The sequence below is a fragment of the Phaethon lepturus genome, unplaced genomic scaffold (genome assembly GCF_000687285.1).
Source record: "Phaethon lepturus isolate BGI_N335 unplaced genomic scaffold, ASM68728v1 scaffold57183, whole genome shotgun sequence".
In the NCBI taxonomy this organism is placed as follows: Eukaryota; Metazoa; Chordata; class Aves; order Phaethontiformes; family Phaethontidae; genus Phaethon; species Phaethon lepturus.
In genome coordinates, this window is record NW_010532369.1 from 3,071 (window position 1) to 12,531 (window position 9,461).

The 9,461-nt window shown below is 45.0% G+C and overlaps 1 protein-coding gene across 1 annotated transcript; it reads left to right on the top strand.

Annotated features, from left to right (window-relative positions):
• The first annotated feature begins 510 nt into the window (after positions 1-510).
• CAPSL (calcyphosine-like) lies at positions 511-5,189 on the top strand. The gene is made up of 4 exons (XM_010284793.1): positions 511-657; positions 1,498-1,675; positions 2,614-2,823; positions 5,056-5,189. The coding sequence occupies exons 1-4, from the start codon at positions 521-523 to the stop codon at positions 5,155-5,157; spliced, it is 627 nt and encodes a 208-aa protein (XP_010283095.1). The 5' UTR covers positions 511-520; the 3' UTR covers positions 5,158-5,189.
• The last annotated feature ends 4,272 nt before the right edge of the window (positions 5,190-9,461 follow it).

The window sequence follows — 9,461 nt, forward strand, 5'->3', positions numbered from 1 at the left end:
GGTGAGGTCAGGTCTCGGGGTTATCGCGGTTGCTCAGACATGCAATGGGAGAAAGCCCTGCTCTGGAGAATTAGGACTACAGTGGAACAAAAGCAAACTAAAGGAAAAGGTCCTCACCCAGGACAGTTTTTGCTGTCACTGCTCTACCTGCAGGCAAATGCTAACGGCAAACCTGGCCAGGCTGAGAAGGCTCAGCAGTGCTGCTGGGGATGCAGACAGCAGCGCTCTCCGGGCTGCGTCCACCAGTTTTCACTCTGTTTGTATGCCGTAGGCAGCAAATTCTTGCTCACGCTTTCATATTTGCATCTGGGTCAACCACAGAGTGGTTGGCTGAGCTCTCCTTTCAGGGTTGGTGGCCCATACTGGCAATTTCTCCTTCTGATAGAAGGATATAAGGAAAAGGAAACAGAGGGTCAAAATGAGTTCTTATGAGAGACTTGCCAGCACCTTGCAAGTGAAGGATTTGGGATGCTCCATTGCGTATGTGAATCCATGCCGTATGAGTGCTTTGGTCTTCCAGATGCCAGGCACAGCAAGGCATGACCGAGAGATGGCAATCCAGGCCAAAAGAAACCTGTCCAAAACCACCGACCCTGTAGAAAGACTTCGCCTGCAGTGTTTAGCCAGGGGATCTGCAGGCATCAAAGGACTTGGCAGGTAAGTCTAAGAAGTCAAATCCATTATTCAGCCTAGTAGTTTTAGCTGCAAGAGGCTCACGGGCTAAGCAAGGGCCAAAACTTGATTTTCCTGGTTCCAACACAAGTGCCACAACCCACAGAGCCTGGGCTTGGGGCTCCTGTGTTTTGGGAGACAGGAGCGACCAGCCTGCCTGTTGAAGGACCGAGGACCATGAATGCTGCAGAGGAACATGCTTCCTTGAGACTGAGAACAACTCCTGCCAGGGAGAGAAGGGGAACATAAAACATATATCTCTCTCTGGCATTTTCTGTAATTAACTTAGGTATCTCCATACTGGGGATTTTGTGCTTCCTTTCCTTTGGGGTGTGATTCCCTTGTGCGTAATGGTCTATTAGCTGTCTAGTCTGTGGGAGGCATCCAGACTCCTGCAGTCACCCTGAGAGTGTGGGTCACCCCACCCCTAGGAAAGGGGAGCTGCATCACACCCTGAGACCCCTCCCAGGCCCCATAAACCACAGAAGGATCCTAGGTGACCAGCTGGAACTTCCCAACTTTCAGACATCTCAGTGTATAATACCTTAACAGGAAGATTCTTTCAGTTAAGGCAGCCTTCACCTCATTTAATTTCAGTTACGTAGTACTCAGGCATCCAGTCTAAGCAAGTTAACTCTGCTGTCAATAAGTGTAGGGTTTTTTTGTTGTGGGTTTTTTCCTCCTTTTTATTTTTCCCCCAGAAGACTGTACAAGGGGGAAATGTTACCTTAGTAAGGTGTCCCTGTACTCCAGCACAGTGCTAATCCTCTGCAGCATTCTCCAAGTTTTCCTATGCATTCTCCTCAAATTGCACATTTTCCACAGAGTATTTCGGATTATGGATGATGACAACAGCAGGACCCTTGATTTCAAAGAGTTTGTGAAAGGATTAAATGATTACGCTATGATGATAGACAAGGAAGAAGCACAGGAGATTTTCCGGATATTTGATAAAGATGGCAGTGGAACAATTGATTTTGATGAATTTCTCATTACACTGAGGGTAAGTGTGGGAATTTATGTTATTACTGCATTAAATGGAGAAAAAGCCTTGATTTGTCTTTAGCTGAACATGAAACACAGCACTTTTGTTCACCTTAGTAATTAGCAAAGTCTACAGCTCTATTTAAGAAGTCACTAACTCTTGAGGAGTTAAAATATTCTATTTCCATCTAAATATGATAAAGGAGAAAATCACCCTAAACAATGCTTCTGTGAATGAAAGAGCTCAAAAGCCAACATGTCTCTGCAATTTATTGGCAAGGCATAAGTCTCCTCGCAAAAAATTAGAATAGAATAGAATAGAATAGAATAGAATAGAATAGAATAGAATAGAATAGAATAGAATAGAATAGAATAGAATAGAATAGAATAGTTGTAAATAAATTGTTGTGATTTTTCTTTCATGAATTGCTGCCTTGATTTATCTCCCTAAGTTCCTATATTGCAGTCCAGGCACCTATGTGGTTCAGCCCATTAACATCACTTCTTTGTCTGTCATTTTATGGTGTATCTCCTTATAACACAAACTAATCCAATGATGGCTTCCTCTAATCAACCACAGTGTGACTAATTTTGGTTGTAGCCTCTTTGCTCAGGTGAAGTCTAAACAATTAAGAAAGAAAATAATTAATGCTTAGGGTAATTAGTAATTTCTTGTATGAAATGTTTAAAATGGGTAGAATTGAGAAGTGTTCTAGGTAGCATTTTCTCTCGTATTGTCCATTTACTATTGTATTGCTAGATGCTGAATAGTCTCTATCACACTGCTTTTTTGGTGAAATATTGCCCTTCCTAGCTCATGGACAGTGTAGACTGTCAGCAGTTCATTGTCCCAAATACACTGAAATATGTTTACTAGTAACAACAGCAGTCACTTGAATTTGGAACTGGGCAAGTAGTTGGAGAAATACAATGATTCTGTTAATAATTTCTTTACAGCCTCCCATGTCAAATGCAAGAAAAGAGATCATCATGCAGGCATTTAGGAAGTTAGATAAGACTGGAGATGGTGTCATAACAATTGAAGACTTACGGGGGGTATATAATGCAAAGCATCATCCCAAATACCAAAATGGAGACTGGACAGAAGATCAGGTTTTTAGGGCCTTTCTGGATAATTTTGATTCACCCTATGACAAAGATGGGAAGGTAAGTGAAACACCTTAATGTGAAGCCATGAAATCACCTTCTGACTCAGCATTTGACTTAAATTATTAAATGTGAGAATGATAGCAGTACCAAACATGCATCTGTGTCACATTTATGGGGGACATTGAAATGGATGCATAACCTCTGTGTAGGACTGTTGGCGCAGCTTGCTTATACATTCAGAGGCAAAGGGGCTCTGCAGGACATGCAAGCGTAGACATGAGATTGCATTTACAGGCTTGTCGCCTTAGTGCTCCACTTTCATAGGTTACTCTAAGTATATCTTCAGACTAACCCACATGATTGATGGTTTTCAAGATCCACATAAATTGGAGGATTTTTCACTTAGGAGAAGAAATACCGGGATCCAGTCCAAAAGCAGGTTCCCCAATATCTGAAATACTTCAGTTAGCTCTTCTCCAGTGTGTGTAATTACTGAGACACTTGACTTGGAAATCAGTCCATAACAGAGAGAGATTTATCCACAGGGAGTTGGAGGGAGGGTGGGGTTGGGGGGGGCTGCCGCCAGCTCTGTGCCCTGAGGAGCCACTAGCTGGAGCCCTTCCTGCCCTCCGCCTTGACTCTCCAGTGCAGGTGCAAATTCTGGGCACCTTCTGTGATGGAATTCTTATGCATCCGCTCCGTAACCATCTCTGAGCCAAGCATGCTTTGCTTCCTCTTGTTATGTGTCTGCAAACGGCTTTGGTCTGAACTTAACGTGTGTCTGACCAACTCAAAGCAATTATGGATCTCTGCTGTTCACATGGTGATGTTCTCAGTTTGAGCTGTTCATAATAACAAACTAGATACGGTTTCATCAGCGCTTTGTGGAATGTCTTTAACACTTTGCATTTCCAAGGTTGCACCTGGGTTTTCACGGCCGCACCACACTGGTGACTCCTACCTATCTAATGGCTGGGTACTCTATCCAAATCCTCCACTTGCTTTGCTTCCAACAGTCAGGCTGCAGGTCATAGGGAGGTGATGTTTTTACTTCCCTTGGGCATGACTCTGCACTTGGTCGAGCTGAATTTCATCCCTTTTTCTGTTGTGTCATCCTCAGAGGTACCAGCTGTGCCAGTCGTCCTCTTCCTTCTGCTAGATGCAGTGGTGGCATCTAGGAAACCCCAGGCAAAATGTTCCTGCTTTTTGTACTGATGTCATACATGAACACATTAAATGAGTTCCCAAAATGATCCTTGAGAAGTTCAGTGCCTTGTACCTCATAATCATTGCAGTGTTTGAGCTTATAGAAAAGTTACTGTGAGCACCCAGCTCTTGTTCAACAATCCTGACGTTAGCCCACCCAATTGCAGTTTCTTCTGAGAACTGACTGTGGCTTTCCTGTGCCTGAATCACAGGTCACTAATGACAGCAGTATGAGCTGAACGCCTAAAATGTTTTCAGCAGAAATGCCTCAGGGCTAAGCATCTGCTAGAAAGGTCCTCTTCACCATGATCTTACCAGGTGCCTCTGAAATAGGCAGGGTTACCAAAGCTTGTAGGACGGTCTACAGTGTTCACTTCTCCCCATTGTCTTGTTTTACTTACCTCTCAAATGCACAAGGCAGTAGGAGCAAATATTTTCCTATGTGATGTTTATTCAAAGAATGACCTATACAGTTCAAGAGCTGGGCATCACAAGAGACATGCCCTGTTTGTATCTGCTAATCTGAGTTCGTTTTAATGGTTATTTTAAAACCAATTTAACCTCAAAATACCCGTGAAAGATATTGAAAAGTTTTAGGTATTTGAAAGAATGTTTCCTTCTTTAAGTTAGTCCTGTTTAGAGCAATAATATTTTCTCTTTCATGAATGTATATAAAGCTCCTAGCTGTCTCTGTGTTGCACCAGAAACCCCATCACTTTTATTAATAATAATACAAAGAACGAGATGATAGAATACTTGAGAAAAAATGTATTAAAACTTTTGTTTTCTTGGGCAGCACTGACATTAACTTCAGTTCCTGGTAAGGTTAGTTTAACTCTGCGTTTTTCATTTTCATCCAAGTGTTCCTGGAGGACAAGAGTTCTTACTTCTAGCAAAAAAGTGAACTTACGGAAATTTTCAGTGTCTTCATTCTTCCTCTTGGATGCCTTTTCACTAGCAACAACAGTTGAAAATAAGCAAGTGTTAAGTTCCATTTAGGGTTCTTCTCAATGTGTGGTTTTGACTTATAGCATTAAAAATAAATAAAGGTTCATTTTCCTATTTTAAATCCCTTTGTCTCAGGTCACAACAGAAGAATTCATGAACTACTATGCAGGAGTCAGCGCTTCAATAGACACAGATGTCTATTTTATCATCATGATGAAGAACGCTTGGAAACTCTGATTGTATGCTTAAAGGAGCAAGACTTTACTTCCACTTTTTGTAGGTTCCCATGATTAAGTGCATGCACAACAACATGCTCATTTTCCACAATAACTGCTTCCAGTAACTGTGCCAATTACCGTCAACCTGCAGAAGTAATTCCCAGATGCTTTGGTAGGCTTGGCCTCAGGGGATTGCAGCATAATTGGAGAGTGGATCTGGCATCCAGCCACTCTGCAGATCTGTCCCTTTTCTCCCTCCATCCCCGACATGTCTTGTCTTTTCTGAGATGAGCTGCTCCTTTCTTCTCAGACATCCACAGTAGGTCCCTGTGGCTCCTGAATGTATCCCTTCCTCCAGTGCTAGGTACAGCTCTGTTTGACAGAGGATGCAAGAGGATGAAACAGACATTCTGGATGGGTGGTGGTCTGGGGCAGACTGTTACAAAGGTGAGGAAGCCTGTTCCAGGAGGGCCACGTAGCCCCCTCGCCTGTAGCACTGCAGCATCTCTTGGCTTCTTGAGTCTCACTGGTGGGATGGAGCAGCTGCTCACTCGCTGCTGAGAACATGTGACCTCTCAGTGCCAGGAGGCTGGAGGGAGAAACAAACCAAGAAGGGGAGACATGGACCAGAATAAATGCAAAACACTCTTTAGAGCCCTGTTTTCTCTCCAGCTTACAACTAAGCATACAGGCATCTTTCCTGTGCCTGCCTTCTTTCAAACCTCTGTGGGCCTGCTCATAGCTCCCCTCCCCGCCCCTGCCTTTGATTTATTTCTTTTTATACTGTGAGACCATCTCACTAATATTTTTCTTTAAAGGACATCCGTGTGTTACAGTATTTTCTTCTCACTGTTCCTGGAACATTCAGTGGTCTGGTAGCTGTTGTCTGTACACACCTACACCAGAAGTTGCTTACTACTTTTGTATTTATACTGGTTTATGACCAAGCTATGACCTCAGGGAGCTTTCCGGGAACTCAGGAACTTGTAACTTTCTTGTCTTGTCACCTTCTGTTTCTGATGCTGAAAAAATTATGGGAACCTGCCTTTCTGGTCACACCAGTGAGGCTGTCTCAGTTCTGAGATCTTCTGTCCTTTCCCCATGCAGACAGTGGGAAAATAGTGCCCAAAGAAAACTTTAAAAAAAAAAAAAAAAGAAAGGGGAGTATTTGCACTCTTTATTCCTGTTATTAGTATTATTATTCCTATTAGTGTGTGCTGTCTAATTTTTCCTGCCTTGATTCCTTTTGTCTTCTCTTCTCCTTTCTGCGCTCTCTCATCGTTGTGCTGCTCTCCCAAACTGAGACGCTGCTGCTGTAGCAAAGAATGAATGGCTTGTGTGTGTCAGCATTTGCTCCGTTTCAGGCTGGCAGCCAGCTAAAAGCAGCATAGGCTTATAGACTGGACTCTCAAAAGAGCTTGACTGATCAAGTCTCAGCTCTTAGTTAGCCTGGGCTGCTAACAATTCAAACACTGAAGTCCTGAGTGCTTGCTGCTCTGGTCCTGTGCAGACTCCATCTTTTTTTTTGTCCAGCCATGATCTCAGAACGAGCAATGGCTGCTTGCAATTCCTTAGTAAAGTCTGTGCAAACTCAAATATTTTCTTTGTTCTGTAACTCTCCAGAAACTTACATACTGGCTGACACTGGAAACTGGTGGAAAGAGTCTCTTTATGATTGCCATTGATTATAAGCGGATCCTTTGCTTACTGCGATGCTACTGAAGTGCCAACACACCTTATATGAAAAATAAACTTACTATCAAATAGAGGTCGTACATGTCCTGGCAGCTTGCGTATAATCCATTTCTTTCTCATTTATTAATTGGCTCCACAACAGGGTGTCATGTTATCTGTCTTCTATGTTTCAAATAAAAAGAAAGTAATGTGAATGGACTGTGGGAATCACAAAATGAAAAAATTATTTCCTTCTGACACACTATCTCCTGTCTTCAGATCCCACAGCAATCTGTTGTGCTGACATTTAATCAAGTGCACTGTAAGTTTTAATCTGAATAACTGCAACCAGTTTGTCTTTTCAGTGCTAACCTTTTCCTTTTTTACTTAATGCCAAATGCAATGTGCCTTTTCAGAAGGGAGGAGTGGTACTGAAAGCAGCTAAAGCTTTTTCAAAACCAACCGAAGCGTCAACACAGGCGCGCAGGAGCCTTAGCCGGAGCCTGTGATGGCTTGGGAATGCTCAGTGCTCCAGCGTGAGATTTCTGCACTGAGCTTGACTAACGGGGTTGGGTGACTAATCTCTGTCTGGGAGAGCAGCACATGACCTGAAAGGACATGAACCAGGAGAGCTCAAACCCTCTCGTCCTGGTGGGAGGTCTCAGCACCCACTGTGCAGGTCAGAGCCACGGCCAAGGCACCCCAGTGCCCTCAAAGTCGCTGCCTGGGGTCAGCCTGCCTGCAGACCTCATCACCCACTGGTTGTGTTTCTCTGCATCAGGAGGACATTTTTCACAATGCAGTCTTTTTTCACAATGTGGTCATTTCAAAATTTGTACAGAGCCCATTTCCAACGGCTGGTGTTACATTCCTCCACAGTCAGTGGCAAAGTTTCCTTTCACTTCTGTGGGAACAGAATGACTCTTGGGGAAATCTGAGTAAAAACTGCTAACTGCAGAAAAGGCACAGTGCTTTCAGGAAAAAGAAATGATCTGGGAGAGAATAACATGTGATTCTTCACTTGTAATCAGATGCCATAGAACACAAGTTGGAACCTGTGCTGTAAGAAATGTTATTTATGATTAATATGTGTGCAAGTTCATGGAACAGACACAGCCGTTGCATCGACGACTAGGCAGGAAAATCTCTGCTAGGAGACGTGCAGCCATAATGGCATGCTGGGCACACACGCCTGAGATTCGGTGGAAGCCTTTTGCAGACGTTAGAGGCAAGTTAAACGGGTTTGAACCGGACATGAAGGAATATCAGGGCAAACAGTGGGTGCCCGGAGCCATCCTTCAGCACTTCACTGTCCCTGCCTGCTGGGGCTGGCGATCGGGGAGAGCCAAAAATGAAGCTGCAATGCCCATGTTCAGCTGCAGGCTGCTGTGAGCTGCTTACAGACCCAGCAGATGCTGGAGATAGATGGTGGTACCGGCTGTCCCGGCAGCCTGTGGTTGCACAGCGCACACGGCAGATACTGGAGATGGATGGCAATGCACGCGATCATATCTGCTGCTGGCGTCAGACTGTCAGGTCTTGGTTGGTGCTTCGCGTTCTAAGCACTATTTCTTCTTTCTGATTGTGCAACAGACACTAAACAGGATGGCACAAACCATAGGAACATCTGAGTCTGCAGGGCTGCGGGCCAGCACCCGAGGTGAAGGTTTCACCCGTACCTTGAGCTCCAGCCTGCCCCGTGGCACAGCACCTTCTCGGGGCTGAGCCTTGCCCTCCCTACCCTGGCAGCACCAGGAACAGGCTCCAAAAATGCTGGTGGAACCCCATGGTCCCTCACAGAGGGAAAAGGCTCCCTTATACCACCCCCAAAGCTCTGCCCCCGCTCCCTACCTCTACCTGAGCCATCTGAGCATCTCTGTGACACCACCACCCCCTCACCACCCCCAAAAGAGCCCCGGGCATGGCAGGGAGAGGTAGGGGACAGCCTCCCCCTCTGGTGTGTTCCCTGGGGAAAGGTGGCACGCCTGTAGCATCCTTTATTGCATTGCGGTTTTAGCCCTGGTGTGATTTTTATGGCTTCGTGTTTTTGTCCTGGAGGGGAAATTTTTGGCTTGATATGGTTCAGAATTGTTGCTTGGCTCATGCTCTCTCCAGCAGCATAAATTTATGGTTCAAGCAACCACATTTTAACGCAAGCCCCATTCACAGGCGTATATGATTGAAATTAGACCACGAGGTATATTCAGGGATCGGATTAATTTTGCTGGTCTCCTGGCAGCTGCAGAAGGGGGCAGAGGGAAGCAGCTGAGGTTTTTGCAGATGAAACCACCTGCGCACATGGCCGTACAAAAGCCGACTTGCCTTTCTCAACAGCTTTTACGTGGTACTGCCTCAAACCTCCGCAGCCGCATGGGCAGAGCAGAGCTTTGCCACCCCAGAGCCGGGCTCCCGGCCTCCGCTGTCACCGGCTGGCAGAAGCAGCGAGCCCAGTGATTTTGGTTATTATTTAATTATTGGGAGCAGCAGCAGCACGCTGAGCTTTCCCTGGTAAAACAAGTAACGCCGAGAGCAGCCTGCTGCTGTCGGCAGCGGTTCACTTTCTGTGACTTCCACTATGATTATAGCCCATCCCGTGTCTCTAGAAATCCTTTCTTACAGCCAGCTCGGGAGGAAGGGGTGAGTGAAAAG